The 16,022-nt window shown below is 52.7% G+C and overlaps 1 protein-coding gene across 17 annotated transcripts in view; it reads right to left on the bottom strand.

Moving 5' to 3' along the window:
* LRP8 (LDL receptor related protein 8) overlaps positions 1–16,022 on the bottom strand; it is a 73,126-nt gene that overhangs the window by 37,515 nt on the left and 19,589 nt on the right. For all 17 annotated transcript variants that reach the window (XM_023536746.1, XM_023536751.1, XM_023536753.1 and 14 more), the window contains exon 3: positions 3,664–3,786. In XM_023536746.1, the coding sequence (XP_023392514.1) occupies positions 3,664–3,786 (123 nt within the window). The remainder of the gene's footprint in view (positions 1–3,663; positions 3,787–16,022) is intronic.

Raw genomic sequence — 16,022 nt, 5'->3', positions numbered from 1 at the left:
TAAATTCACAGAAAATCCTGCCCCAGAAACTCAAACCCATGGGTACTTTCTTTAATTCATAAGTTCACAAATTAATAAAAAAGGAAATGTCTGTTGAATAAAAGAATGAAAGTGCTTGACGGCTGCTTATTGAGTGAGCAGGGGCAGACGACCTCCAAGTGGACCAGAGCTCAGGCAGTGGGAACTATCAGGGTCCAGCTCCTGCCCCAGGAAGCATGGCATGGGACCATCCATCGTACAGAATGGGGCAATTAGACGACGCTCCTTCACACCAGGTCAGGCGGAACACTTGTAGCTAGGTCAGCTCCTAACCTGCTGGGTGATCTCAGAAAATCTCTGGGCTTTCATCCACTTCCTGGTCTATAATAGGAAGGTACACTTGGTTTACCGGTGAGGTTCCCTTCTAGGTGGAAAGTTTCTAAGATACGTGAATAAAATCCCATTTTCAATAAGCAGCAGCCAGAATTATAACTCATTCACCTTGAACCAATCTCTCCAGCCTCACTCCCTCCCCCAACAGATGCCTGAAGGTAGGTCAGAAGCCGTCCCCAATCAAGTAAACTATAATTAGAGCTGAAATGCTGCTTGCATTAGGCAAATGTCCTGGGCTTTCCTACTGTGACTCCTGGCTATATTTGATAGACACAGAATCCAGAACCAGAAGGAAACGGAGCTGGGAGGAACCCTAGCCAGGTAGGGGCAGATGACATAGTGGGGGAACACAAGAATGAAGATCTGCTCCCAAATCCCTTTCCTTCTCAATGTAATTCCCTCTCCCCACTCACTTATACTATTCTAAGATTTTTAATTGGTATATGTCCAAGAAAGGGCCTGAAGTCGAATAGAATAATAAAAATAACACTGCCAATTACTCCAGCACTGACACTGTGCATGCAATTTTTTTCATTTGATCCTCACATCCCCTATAAGACCGGTACCATGACCCCATTTTTCAGATGAATAGAGTGAGGCTCAGGGAGATTAGGCAATTTGTCTGAGGTCTCACAGGTTAGGGTACCTGAACCCAAATATATCAAACGCCAAACCCACTACACTTTACTATCGCCTATAACCTTTCTTTGAGAGTGGGGAGGGGACTGTATCCTGGGAGCTGGCACAGTCTCCAGAAACCTGGTAGGCTGTGACGGTTGCTATAGCAACATCAATTAAATGGGCAGCATGTTAGCTGCCAGATTTTCATTCAGTCAGGAAGCTGTGAGCAAGCCTGCTACTAGGTCTTGCTGCCCCCAATTCTGCTAGACCCTCAAGGTCCCACCCTGGCTAACCTCCTCCAGGCAGTCCTCCCCACCCACAGGCTTTGCCCACCCCTGACGATGTAACTCTTTATGTGAAGTGGGATCCTGGGCCTTGTGTCCCAGCTGGGTATAGGCAAGAGAGGAAGAGGGTCTCAGAATCCTAAGAGTTCAGGAATCTTAGAATCATAGCCTTAGGAATTCTGGAAAGTTAGAAACTGGGCCCAGAGAGGGGCAGAAAAGTATACAGGACCTCATAACAGATCACTGGAAGAACTCAGAGAACTAGGCCTCCCAATTGCTTGTGGAGCCTGTCTGTTGTCATGGGAGGCAGACCAGCCAGGAACAACCCCTGTGTCTTGGAAGCAAGGCCCTCAACTTCTCTAGACCTCCAGTTGGCTGTCGAATAACAGTGCCTCAGAGCTGGGCTCAAAATGGGCCCGAGAGACATGGAAGAGTGAGGCCAGAGGGCCCCTGCATAGCCCTGAGGATGGGAAGGCAGCAAGTGCAGATGGGCGAAAGGGAGACAGACAGGGAAACATAGGGCAGGGCAGGGAGGGGAGAGACTTCAAGAGGGAGGATGAGAAAGGGGCAGGCAGGGAAAAGAAGCTGATCAAGAAAGCAGGGGTGGGCAGGACCCTGCAGGGTGGGGACAGGAGGAAGATGAAAGGGGCACCAACATAAAGAGAGATGCGGGGAGAAGCGGGAGCACAGCTCTCAGGCAGCGGGATAGATCCCCGAATAACTGTGACGAGGGTCCCCTTTCCTCCCTTTCTGCCCCCAGTGTTCAGGGTAACTGCTACAGTGTCATCCGGACCACTGAGCTGACTGACTACAATGGCGGAAAAGCCCCCTGTGGCTATAGATCCCCTCCCCAAACACACACACCAGGCTGCACACAACTCTGCCCCTCGTTAGTTGGGTAGCCTTGGGCAAGTGGCAGAACCTGTTCCAGACTCAGTTTCCTTCTCTCTAAATGGGGATCCATCCCCCCTACCCCACATCTAAGGTTGCCATGAGGATGAGTCACAGTGGGCGTGGCTGGACTTTGTTCCTTTTGAAGCTCAGGATAAAGCACTAGCTGCCCCCTACCCAGGCACCTCCAGGACAGCACTGGGTTTAGCTACTTGATGGGGTAGATAAAAGCTAGGGCCTGTGGCATGGCAGAGAAGGCAAGGGCAGCAATGCAAAGAAACAAGGGGGCCCCCTGTTTCTTAGGCCTAAGTCAGGGCTCACGCGCTCTCTGTCTCTCTCCTCCCGCCCCCCCTCCCTCTCCCCCTCCCTCCCTCCCTCCCTCTCTCCCTCCCTTTTTCTTTCTCTCTCTCTCTCCCCTCCCTTTCTCTTTCTCTCATGCAGAGACTGGTAGCTCTGTTGCTAGGAGACAAGGAAACCCAGTTATCACCAGGCGCAGCCCTAGATGGGACTCTGGCCTTCATTGTCCCCATCTCTGCCTCTGGGGCAACTGTGACCCCTAACAAGGACCTGGGACTGCTACTCGCAGGTCTCTGCCAGCCCCACCATCCTCCACGTGCTTCCCCCACCCCAAATCCCCCGGCCAGCCTTTTGTCTCAGGCTCACTTGGCTGAAGTGCTGCCCCTGGGACCACTGGGTCCTTCCCCACCCCCTTCTCATTTCCTTTTTAATTTAACAAATGTCATGGAATGACCTGCGGGGTGTAAGTTTGCTTTGAGGATTAGGCCTGGGAAAGAAATCACAGAGAGACAAAGCACTGAGTATGGAGGTGGGCCTGGGGCTAGGCTCTGGCCTTTCTGCCTTACCCCTGGCTGCCTCTGTTGCCACTCAGCCTGCCATGGAAGCTGAGGCTCCTGGGCTCAGCTTGTCTAGGGCAGTTGAAAGAGCTGAGGCCTTAAAGTCCTGGCTGGGTAGCCTTGGGCAGGTCACTAAACCTCTCTGAACCTCAGATGTCTGCCTTTGCAAAATTCAGAAAGTGACAGTACCTGAGGCAGCTGCGGGGATAAGATGAATTAACGTATAACAAGAGCTTAGCACAGTGCCTGGCACATAGTACATGCTTTATAAGCACCAGCTGTCATTAATACTATTAGAATGATGATTGGAGTCTTCAAAAAATAGAGGAGAGGCCTAGAGGATGTGCTATCGCTACTTCTGGGCAGAAGGCTGGAAAAGGCTGCTTCTAGCTCCTGGTACTGTAGGAGCAGGACCCAACGTGCAAGAGGGCTGTGAAGAAAGGCCAGAAACAGGTCACTAGACACCAGCTACGAGATTCACCTGTTGGCCAGGAGCCCCCAAAGGCATAGCACATAAGTCTGGGGCTATATTGACAGATCACCTCACTTGAGCCTCCCAACCTCCCAACAGGGAAGATCTGATAAGTAAACTGAGGCCCAGAGTGAGGCCCTCCTCCCTCAGCCCAAGGGGCAGGACTCACTGCAAGCGGCCTCAGACTCATCGGAGCCATCAGAACACTCCTCCTCGCCATCACACTTCCACCGCTCAGGGATGCAGTGGCCATTGTCACAGGTGAAGTCGCTGTCCATACAGGTCTTCTTGGCTGTGGGGTAAGGAGAAGAGTGTGAGGGATCTGGCGGGCACAGGAGGCTTTTCTGAGACAGGTACAGGTGACTGTGGGTGACTAGCATGTGCTGGACCACCTGACCTCCCATGGCCCTACTAGGCCACAGCGTGCTCTGCCAACCGAGAAGAGAGGACAGGAGAGAAAGGCTTATTCATCCATATGCATTTACTGAGCACCAGGTGGAGACGGGTGCCACAATTGTCCGGCCCTCCAAGTCCAGAATGCAAGTTCAAACAAGGGTGACAGAATCCATCTACCAAGGGAATGCCTGTTCCCCTGTCATAGCCTCCAGGAAGCCTTCCCTGATCACCTACGGCAGCTGCTTTAGCCCCTTCAGCCAGTTCTCAGTCCCTTTACCTGCCTGTCCTGCTCCCCGCAACCAGACCACAGTCGAAGCCCCTTCCATAAGCACCAAGGGGCTAGTGATAATAAATCATAAAGGCAAATGATTATTTTGTGTCAAGATTAATGAGTTAACTTCGGTTCAGAGTGGTGGAAAGACAATCTACTGGGCAAGACACCTACATCAGTTTCTGCCCCTAAGGTGCTTCCAGTCTGGACAGGGAGGTCTCCACATGGGAGGTGGGAGAGTTGAATCCCAGCTCTGCCTCTTTCTATCTGTCTGACCTTGGGGTTGTTACTTAACCCCTGAGCCTCTGTTTTCTTATCTGTGTGATGGGAAGGAAACAAAAGGCTCTGAGGAGGAATAATAAGAAGTTACAATGTATGAAGAACACGCAGCTGAGAGCCTGGCACATAGCAGGTTTGGTAGGTAGCAGCTATTGCTGTTTTTATGGTTCATGTCTTAATTAGAAGCAAAGGAAATGGGGTGTTCTGTTCCTTCACAGGGAGCGTATGTAGAAGGCTGAGATCTCGACAGCTGGTAGCGTAACTGGGACAAGAACACAAGGACCACCAACATGGTTTGCTCTCCTCCCTGTCCCTCCTGTGTAGGGACTATGTTACATTCAGCACAGGACCGAACTCGGGGTCACTCTCAGTAGGGGCACTGAGCCCGGTGGAAACGTAGCTGTCCAGCCTCTGCTTGCATACCTCCAGGGTGGGGCTCCCCTTCTCTCCAGAAACTCCTTCCCAGTGGCCAGCCTTGGATTACGTACATCCTCCCACAGGCTCTCTGACTGCCTCTGGAGCCATGTGACTGCTCCCCCTGCCCTCAGCAGCCTGGCAGGGACTTGGGGAAAGTCACAGACTGTCCCGCATCCATTCCATTTCTGCCTTTCTTTTCAGTGGAATCCTTGTAGTATATCTGCATTCTAAGATGAGTTTCTTCGCACTTTCCCTAGAAGAACATCTGTCTGTGCAGGGCTGGAAGAAACCAGAGGAAGCAGAATCCACCTATAGATGGGGATCCTGAGGCCTGGAGAGAGAAAAGCGCTGGCCCAGAGAAACAGCAAGGCAGGGATCAGAAGCTTTCCTGATTGCCAGCCCAGGGTCCCGAGCAGCATCTCTCTGAGCAATGTGCGGAGGGGTAACTGTAGGTGATAGATACCAATGCCTCCTCTTGGTGAAGCATCTAAAAGTAAGTACACAGCACCTGGGGTACTTCCTAACAGAGTGTTCCTTCCACCAGAAGTTCAGCATCTAAAAAAGAGAGTGCCAGTCTCTGTGCTAGGTACTTTACCAGGAAACCCCATGACAAAGGGCCCATTATGCCCCTACTTGACACATGGGAAAATCCAGGCCCAGGGGTGTTGGGTTATATGCCCAAGGTCACATCTGGGTGGGAGCAGGGCTACAATTTGACCTCACAGTCAGATGCCCCTGGTAGCTGCTGTTAATCCCATTTTATAGAAGAGGAAATTGAGGTTCAAAGAGGTGAGGGTATAGGTGGCAGAAGTGGAGTTTTAATTCCATGTGGCAGCTACCGAAGTTTAGTCTCCCTTCACTAAGGCCCTTAGCCACCCGGCAATACCAGGCTAAGAATAAGGACCCCAGAAAGGCAGTGTGACCAGGTCTTAAAGGGCACAGGACAAGGCAGTGGGGCAGATCAGCCACAGCCCAGAGATAAACAAGGTATTTCCCTTGAAGTTGCCCAGAAATTGTGCAGCAGAATAAACCTGGGCATATGACAACTTGTGCTCTGCTAAGGTTAGGACTGCCCTAGGGAAACTGAGGCAGCATGGCCACTTTCAGGTTGGGGACTAGACTAAATCACCCTGATGAGCCCTGTCTAAAGTGTAACCACGTCGAAGGATTTGGAGTCAAAGCTGAGACTGAATCCTGGCGTGGCACCACCTCCTCTCTGGGTGACTCTGGGCAAGTTCATTCCTTTCCTGAGCAAGTGGGGATGGTGGCTTTCCCATGCAGCACCGACACAAGGACAAAAGGCAAAGGCTTTCTCGGGGGATCTGAGCAAGCATCCCAGTGCTGAGTTGTTCAGTGTAATGAGCCTGACAGCCCCTCATCAAGAGGCTACATCAGTCCTGCCAAGAGATGAGGGCTGGGCAGTCTTTCGAGGCTGTCAGAGCAAACCGTGCCAGCCCCTCCCTCCCCCTCTCCTGGCATTGGCAGCCATGGTTCCAGCTCCCAGGGTGATTCCCCAGCTGGGCTTGAGGCCGTGGCTCCCTGTTTCCAGGGATTCATGTCTCTCCATGCCAGTCGCCGCTTGGACAATGCCCACCTCTGTGAGTCCCTGTACTCCACAGTCCAGGAGCAGTACATAGTCATCCAGGGTCTGCGACATCATAATCTGGTGCCATGGCAACAGATGAGCTGCCACAAAGGACTTAGGATTCCAGAGGGTGGTGGGGAGGGGCTGATCCCAGGGCAGAGTGGGGGAGAATGGGAAATCCAGGACAAAGGAAGTGGGCATTGCTATTTATAACAAGAATCCTGGCCAAGGAAAGCATCAGACAGTCCATGGTCAGTTGAATTCCGCTCTGCCACTTGTAGGCTGTGTGACCTTTTGCAAGTTACACGACTTCTCTGAGCCTCACTTTCTTCATCTGCATTCAGGGATCATATCCCTGCTTCACCGCACAGGGTTGCTACGAGGAACAAATGAGCTAAGGATGGTGCCAGGGCATAAACTGAAAAGCATAAAAGTGCAAGTTTGTGGTGTATGAAGTCAGCAGCTCTAGCTGCTATGTGCATGACATTGGGCCTTTCAGTCATACTGGAAATGGAGGTGTGGTGCCGACTGAATCTTAAGGCCCTCTCTGCGCCCAGAGCCTATGATCTTGTGAAATTATTATGATCACTCAGCACCTCCCAGCTTCTCCGCCCCCAGAGGAGTCCTTCCCTGAAACAATATGCATCCTTCACATTGTTGTTCCCCACCCACGCTCATCTGCAGCCCCAGTGCAGACAGGGGGCTTCAAAACAAACATTAGTCAGGACTGCCAGGTGGAGCTGCTTGGTATGGCTTCTCCTTGGCAGTCACAGTGCTTCGTCATGTCAGAGCCTTGAAGAAGTGGCTGCTCAAAGTCACAGCACATGTCCAAGGGAGGGCTGCACCTGAACCCAGGCATTCTGACTCCAGGTCCCACAGTGTGGCCAGGAAGCCGTGGGGGAGGGGGAACCTGACCCAGCCCAGGGGTCCGGAAAGGCTTCCTGAAGGAGGGGACCATGTTCAAGAAAGAGGAGTCAGCCTAACAGTGAGAGTGAGGAGAGTGATGAAGGGCATTTCAGGGTGAGGGATAACAGGGTCTAGGGCGTGGAGCAGAATGGCTGTGCAGGGCTGCGGACCGGGTGCGCCACCAGGCCCAGGGCCAACTCGCCCTACCTGACACAAAGCTACCTCTCAGTGGCCCAGCATGGGGGCCTGGATCTTCCTGAACTCCCCCAGCCTGGCTCTTCCTGAATTCACCCAGCCTCTGCAAAGCACAGGATGCTGTTGGGCAGCCAGCAAACCCACCGCTCCAAGCTATTAGGCTTCCTTTGGGGCTTCCTAGCAGAGGAAGAGAGAGACAGAGGGGAGGACAGAGAACAGGGGGCCATTCACCAGATGTTTGGGATACAGCACTGATCATTTTCCCCCTTGGAGATTCATGATGCCCACTGGCTTACTAAAGGCCCTGAGAAAGCCTGCAGTAAAGATACCGAATTGACTTTGTTTCCTCCAGCACTTCCCAAACTCGTTTAGCCAAGAAATGACTTTTTTGGTTGTCACATCTATTAATTTCCCAAGAAACAAGTGGTCCAATAAACCATCCCCGAGAAACACCACTGTAGTGCAAGCCCCTCATTCTACACATAAGAAGATGAAGCCCAGAGAGGTGAAAGACTGGCCTATGGTCACACAGCAGAGGCTGGTACCCAGTGTTCTGTCTCTGTACCAGCTCCACCAAGCTATAAAAAATAGGAGAAGGTGTTCACAGAGCACTTGGCCCAGAGTGAAGCTGAGGGGACACCACTGGGGAGACCACAGTCCTCAGAGCAAGGACATGTCCAAAGAAGAGCCAGCATGAGGAAAGGGGGTGCATACCAGGCCACACGGGACAGGGAAATGAGAGAGACAAGGAAATGAGAGAGACGGATGCCAGCTCTGTCTGTCTTCAGGTTTCTGCAGACATGTCATAAGCCCCCAGGCAATATTTGGTGAGGGCAGAGACCCACAGGCAAGGCGAATTCCTACTCAGCATTGTTGCTGAGCCAGCTGGGGCAGATCCCCTCCCCTCCCAGGACAGTAAGAAAGAACCTGAGAAAGGAAAGATGTAAAGCTCCACCTTGGGGTCCAGTGCACAGAAGGGACTTCCTCTGCTTCTACTTCCTCTCCCAGGCCGGAATCAGCACTGGGTGGCCTGGCTCTGGCCCTGCAGCCTAGCTCTAAGGCAGCTGGGCCACTCGTACCAGAGTCGGGGAGATGAAAGGGCTGTTCCCCCCACGGTCACCCTTCTGCAGAGCTCGCCAGACCATGAGTTGCCAAGACGACCACTGCTAGCAGAACGAAGATCCGGGGAGAGGGTAGGGGGCGTGCCGGCCCGCCCCTGGCCTACTAACCTGGCAGGCAGATTTAAATGACAGTCCAGGAAGCTACTATTAAACTGTCACCCCAGTCAAGAGACGACAGACCCAGGGTATTCTCTGGCTGCAGCAACAACACAGCAGGACTGAGAGGGGGAGGAGACAGTGGCCTAGAACAACCTGTACTCCCTCCCTGGAGGGGTCCCTCCCCCGCCATCCCCCTTTGTCTGCTAGCTCACCCACCCCCAGAGCCACCCTCTCAGGCTGCAGTGGGTCCTGGCATGGAGCTGCAGCAAAGCACAGGGCCTAGAAAATTTACTCTTTATTTTCAAGCAGAAGAATGCTTTTTCCAAGTGAAACCACAGCATATAAAATAGATAAAAATGAAGGTGAGGGGAACCCCATCAGTTATTTCTCCACTATCCCCCTAATAGGCCTGGTGGGGCCATGAAACCCAGGTTCCCAGTTTATCACCAGCAGCTCTGGGTTCAAACCCTGATCCTGACCCCTCCCCAGATGTGTGATGTTCCTAAGATCCCTCAGCTTAAAGATCCCATGGGTCTAATATAACATTTAGAACAGCTGCCTTGGGTTTAAGTTTCTTACTCTCTAATAACCCAAGATTCTATGACTGTGCCACTCTGATCCGCTCACCCTCGGCCTCGTAACGGGACTCCAGACAGTTACTGCATGAGTCGGATGTGTCGGTGAGCTGTGGATGCCCCCGATTCCATTCCTGCATGGGACTGTATCTCTGAGTCCGCGCTGACAGTCACACTCAAGGCCCTTGGCAGTGCCAGAGAGACAAACCATTCCCACAGTGTTCTGACACCCACGGAGCGTGGGGGGCGGGGCCCAGCTCTTGGTTTTGTCCTGCCCAGCAGGCTCCGGGGCTCAGGCCACCACCATCCATCAGCAGGTGACATTTGATTCTGCTTCCTGAAAGAGGAAAGGAAACAGCAGCAGGTGCTGGGGGGAGGGGTGGACATGTGAAGGGTTGGAGGAGAAGATGGAAGAATGAAGTGGTGAGTGGGAGAGGACTACTCTGGTGAAGGCATTTTTGCTTTTCAATTGGGCCGTGTCCTCAGCCTGTGTGTCCACCAGGTCCCGTAACAGTGCTTCCCTATCATATCCTTCATCTCAGTGGCCTCCTTGCACAGCCTCCCACAGGGTCTGACACCAAGCGGGTGCTCAAAGAATATCTACCTCTGACAGACCATGTGACCTCTTCCCACTCTGGGCCTTGGTTTCCTCATGTGAACAAGTCTTTAAGGACCCTCTCCAGCTGATATTCTGGGTCTGTGACTCTGTGACACAAATGGGTTGTTGATCATGGTGCTGCCTTCGGCCCCTCCAAAAGAGTCACCTGGGGCTTCCCACAGCCAAGTCCCTCCCTCAGGCCCCAGCACATCCCAGCTGCTCTCAGACACTGCCCGACCCTGGCCCCACAGTCACCAAGGGAGGTCCAAGTCCTCACTGGGGCATGTGGAACTCCCTGTTGCCACGGGGAAGATGAGCGTCTCTGAGGGACAAAGGGGTCTTCCTGTAGCAGTGATTTGTGGATGCAGGAGGTATTGAGCCAGTGACAGCTATGTGGGGGTAGGGGAAAAATGAGTGTGGGGAGAGGTGGATGAGATCAGCAGGGGTCCCTTACTGTGCCTGCAAAAGGACCAAGTTCCCTCCCTCTGTCATCTGCACTCTGGACCCCATGGCGGGTAACACTGCACCTCAAAAGGAAGCAGCACCACGTAGGAGGTGCTGCTTAGCGGAGTAGGCAGTATACAGAGAAGACACCCACTGCCCTGCCCATCTTTTGGGCTAGGACTGCCTACCCTGGATTTGGGCCACCCACTTGGCACTAGGATTTTAGGTCCCAAGGAAACAGCTAGAGGGAAACTTAAGGTATCCTCAGAGCAGAAGCCTCCAGAGGGCGGGAGGTATAGCTGGGCAACCCTCTACAGCCGCTAGCCAGAGTCCTGCCTGGCTCCTAGCCACACATTGCCCTTCCACTTGGGCAGGAGCACTTGCTAGCCCCAGTGGGGACTCAGCCTCCTCTGACCAGGGGACCTTCCTACCTAACCTCAGGCAGTCCACCTGAGCTGGAGGGGTCCACGGCTCTGCCCCGCCTCAGGCAAACTTGGGAGCCTGCCAAGGACCCCCACCTTCCAGACCCTGTTTTCCTGCCACCAGACCCTGATAGGAGAAGAAGCTCTTCTGCCTCCTTTTCCATAGCTGAGGAAAAGCTGGTCTTATTCCAGCCCAGCTCTGCCACCAGCACACTGCGTGACAGGGAGGCCTCGCTGGGCTCTGCTCCCTTCCACCCCACTGACTGTAAGTGAGAAATCCATGGCACCGTGGGCAGAACTCTGCAGCTGGGGCTGAGGAGGCCAGGCCAGAGGGGCCTGAAAACCCATGTCAGGCAGACACTACCTCAGTCAACAGCCTGTACTTGGTTTGATAAGGGAGCAGAAGATAGGTGGTTAGTCATTCCTGCCCCGAAGCCAGGTGGCACAAAGGAGTGAATGATGGAGCAGTCCCTTCCTTCCACCCCACACGCAGTCAAGGCGCTGGCCCCTGCAGTAATTTCCATGGAGCATCCTCCATCCGTGAAGCAGTGGCTGAACACTGCTGGGAAGCAGCTCTGGCTAAGTGGGAAATGCAAATGCTTTCACCAATTAGGCTGGTAGGAGAAGCATTTCCAGGAGAAGCCTCACTGGGCCATCCTGGTGATAAATGGGCAGTGAAAAAACCTGTTATTGGGAAATCCATCTCCTAGGGCTGGGTAGGTCTCTTAGGGGTACGCCTTCTGGATTGCAGCTTAAGAGGCTCACAGAATCATAAAATAGCCTTAGAATTACAGAATAGATTCTCCAATTCCAGGAGAGAATCTGAGAATCTTAAAACACACAATTTATAAATACTTAGAGCCAAATGACCTAATGTTAGAATCTTTCCAACTTTGAAATCAGAGAAAATCTTAAACTCACAGATAGAGAAGAGAGCCCTAGAAGCTTCAAATCACGAATTAATCCAGGCTCCAGGAGTGGCAAAGGCCTGCCCCTTCCACCCACCAGTGCAGGAAACCTCTGTTCCCACTGCTGACATATGGCCATTCTGCCTTTTTGAATGCTCTCAGTGACAGGGGACTCAGTCAGCTCTGCCGGCTGGAGGCCGGACACATTCCTTCCTCTTGAACAGGGAGAGAAATAAGTTCTCAACAGGAGATCTTCGAACAAATGGATTTTTCACCCCTCCTTGTTCTTTGGCTCTAGTCGGAAAGATTCCTAGGGAAGTGGAAAGGAGCCAAGAGCTGCCACAAAGTGACTTTAACCAGCAGACAGGCTGGTAATAGGTTTCGGTGGGAAAAAGGAAGGAGAAGGGCGATTAATTCCAACTTGCTATGCGATAAAGGAAATTAAGGCATAATACTGAGGAGGCAGCAGTTCTATTAACCTGTGCGGAATACCAATTACTTCTCAATATTGCTAAAAAAAAAAAAAAAAAAAAACCAAAGAGAATGTGATTGTGGCCCCCAGACTCATCTGGATTAGGCTATTTGTTTGCCCTGGTACCCTAATGATGGGAGTGAAGGAAAATTCCCTGTTTCTCGGAAGACAGCTATACCAGAGTGGGAGAGGAAAGGCAGGCCCAGGCGTTGCCACTGGCAAGTGCTTAGGGCTGAGGAGGTCCCCAGGGCCTCCCCTTATCCAGTGCACACCTTAGTCCTGTGCCCTGGGTTGGAGCCTGGGAGGGCTGAGCTTCTGAGAACCCCTTTTCTAATTGGAAAATCTCAGGTCTCTGCTGCTGAAAGCCAAAAGAATCAAATAGAGGGCCTACTGTGTGCCTTGCTAGGTGCTGGCGAGCCCTGCAGGTAGGTAAGACCTTCAGGAGTGGCCATGATCTGCATAGCTGGAGCTCAGGGCTCTGGCTGAGACCACCTGCCAATATGAGGCCAGCCATGAGGAAGGCAGCGTGGGCAGAGTTAATGGCCACGGGCCACAGCTCAGTGCCTCCATCCAGGGCCCCAGCAGGGTGGCTGTGAGGCTCTGGGCCAGAGCTGGGCAGAGGAGACAGACGTGGCTGTGGGAGGTGAGCAGAGGGAGGGAATGGGGCAGGTGCCAGCAGATCCTCACTTCCCATTGGCATCCTAGTCCAGACCTTGGCCACCCTTGCCACTTCTCAGAGCCCCTCAGATAGGGTGCCCATCACCCTGAGATTCTGAGTCAGCATGGTTCCCCCAGCAAGATAGGTCTCACCACAGCTTGGATAAAAGGGAAGCCACTTCTGAAACAGCTTATTCTGTAAGCATGCCTGCTGCCCCATGATGATTTCACCTACCTCAGCCTTTTTTTCAAGTGGACATTTTCTCCTAGCCAAGAGGTTTGGAAGATGTTAGGCTGCCTCCTGCTGTGACCCTCCTCCCACCAGGAGCGAGTTAAAGAACCAGGGCTCAAATCCTGGCCTCTCCCCTTACTAGCCATGTGACCTCAGGCAGGTTACTTGACTTCTCTGATGAGGAGCCTGTGGTTCCCTCATCTAAAATTATGATGATGAATTCTGACTTGCAGGGTAGTTGGCTGTGAGAGAACATATGTCAGTGCCCAACATAGGGTCTGGCACTTAGAAAATACTCAGTGGTGGAAGTTCCTCCCAACTTTTTCTTAGTTGCTCCCCTACCCCCAGGCTTTGCACATAGTAGGTCCTCAGGAAGTTTTGGTTACAATTATTAAAGGGCATCAGGAGGCCTGACTGCCATGGTCCCAGGCCTACTGGTTCTTCCTAACTTGGTTTCTCCATGAATAAATCAGAAGGGCTGTTCCTTGGAGAAAAAGGTCCAGGTGGAGTTGTCACTAGGCAGCCAGATAGGCTCACAGGACAAGCTGTTTCAGAAGTGGTGTCCCCAGCTAATCCAATAATAATTATAATCCTGAGCAGGCAGAGCCAAGACTGGTCCACCCAGGCATACAGGTGGTGAGTGGAGGTCACAGGAAGATCCAGCTACCAACATTCCCTGTCATCTACACCCCTGCCCCCACACTGGTCTCTCCTGAGCCCTACAGAGAACCAGAGTCCTCTAGAGAAGCAGGGGCCTCTTCTCCACTTTTGTGTGCAAGCTCAAGCCCAGGAGAGCCATGTGGGGGAAGGGAAAGTAGTGGAGCTGGAAAGTACTTACTGCACATTTCTGGGTGAACAGTGAGCCTGTACCAGCTCATGTGAGGCTGGGAGGCCAGGGTGTCTGGTCGGTACACCTTTCACATTCTTTAGGTGTTGGGAGTGGAGGACCCCCTCCCCCATTCCACTGGGGAGCCTTCAGTGACCCCATGTGGGATCCAAGGCCTCTTCTGGCTATAGCTTCATCACCCTGTGTTGCTCTCACGCAACTGCCCATCAGACTAGCAGCTCACTGGAGGTAGGATGAGGTCTGTGCAGTGGGCACTGAGGGAACACATAGGGAGTGTATGATAAATGAGTGAATGAATGCAATCTTGAGGCTTGGGTCTTTACTATCTATAGAATTTACAGCCCAAGATACAAACCATATTTATCATCCCACATTCGTAGTAAAAATAGTAATCAAAACATTGCTTTAAAAATCCTTTAAAAATTCATGCATAATGGCTTGGAGCTTCTGGAGATCCCAAGTTCTCTACAGTTGGTTGGCACCCCTACATCCTTCCCTCCAGGTACAAGAACAGAGCTGGGGGCCAGCTGATCCCAGCTGTGCCCCTGAGCTGCTGTGTGGCCTTAAGCAAGCCATTCACCCTCTCTGGGCCTTAGTGTCTCCATTTGTTGGATGAGGACTGGGTCGCACTGCTCTCTGAGCCCCATTCCTGCTTCAGTTCATCCATGAGCCACATGTAGGAGACTGGAGCGGAGGACAGTGCCAGCACCCAGGCAGACGATTCTCGGAAAGGTTCATAGTCTGCAAGGCTGGGGAAGGCAACAGACTCTGTCTGGGACCCTACCTCCTGGCCTGCTCCTCAGGGAACCCTGGGGACATGTGGCCCTGATCATCATAACGTGAGGGCCGCTTCCAAGACAGGCCCTCATCTGTCCACTGCGCCTTGAGGTTTATAAAGCCCTTTGCATACGCCTCTTCATTTAGTGCTTACAGCCACCCCTTGAGGCTCAGAAAGGAACAGGATGGGACCAGGTCACAGAGCAAGTCAGTGGACCATTCATCTGCCCAGAGTTCTGCGCTGACACCACCTCCCTGGACCAGGCCAGAGGCCCAGCAGCCTCCTCCACAAAATGGGAAGGATGCGAGATTTACAGTGCAAGTCCTGACCTTGCCCCCCGAGCAACCCTGAGATATGGGGGTGGTACCCTTTCAAGAACCTCTCTGAGTGGCCATGAAAATCCAACAGCATAAAAGATGGCAAAGGCATGAAGCCTGGCCAGGGCAACAGACCGCTGAAGTGGAAAGAGCACTGCACAGGGAGCCCCAGAGCCTGGGTCTCCCCATCTGTCAAACAGGGGACAAGAATCCCACTTTGCCTGGCCCCTGTAGGCCAGCCATGCACTTGCTAAACCTATCCTTGTCCCACCTCTGTGCAGTCAGTCCATCTGTGACCACCTCCTCAGCCAGGAGGGGATGAGAGGATGTGCCTCTCTGCATGCAGCCCAGCCTGACTCACTGCACCAAAAAGCTGGGCCTGGGCACAGAAGTGTATTTAGGCAGACGTGCAGACCCTCGGGCCCATGCACATAGCACAGGCACATGCAGATGGACACACATCACTCATTTACATACTCAGATGTGCACCACGTACAGAACATACTTAGATACAAAAGCCACACTGTGCACAGACCACACACCCACACATGCACAGGTGGCTTCATATGATACTCACACACCACAGACAAATATGCATAGATTTTCCTGCCTCTCCTGTGATAGCCAGATGGTGGGATTCTCCCAGAGGGCTACCATTTAATGCTCTAATTAATTTTAAAAAATTTCTAGGAACCCAGAGCCTGGGTTTGTTCCAAATGTCCCAGGCATGGCCCAGCCTGAGGCCAAGGAGAGAAGAAAGTCCTAGGGAGAGGCATTGGGGGGCCAGTGTGGGAAGGACTCCCACTGCACCCAGGAAAGGCTGAGCCCTCATCTGGAGGGTTGATGCCTAGCCTAGTAAAGGGAGACTAAGCTCAAGATGTGGGCCTGAGCCTGGATCCAAGAGTGTCCCATGACCCTGGACAGGCAGAGACTCCTTTGGGGCAGGCACCCCTGGCAGGGTTGTCTGGCCCTGCCTGCGCACCTCAGCAGACAGGGAGCTTGATTCCTG

The sequence above is a fragment of the Pteropus vampyrus genome, unplaced genomic scaffold (assembly GCF_000151845.1).
Source record: "Pteropus vampyrus isolate Shadow unplaced genomic scaffold, Pvam_2.0 Scaffold170, whole genome shotgun sequence".
In the NCBI taxonomy this organism is placed as follows: domain Eukaryota; kingdom Metazoa; phylum Chordata; class Mammalia; order Chiroptera; family Pteropodidae; genus Pteropus; species Pteropus vampyrus.
The sequence above is the reverse complement of the archived record's forward strand: the minus strand, read 5'-3'. Positions and strand labels throughout refer to the sequence as shown.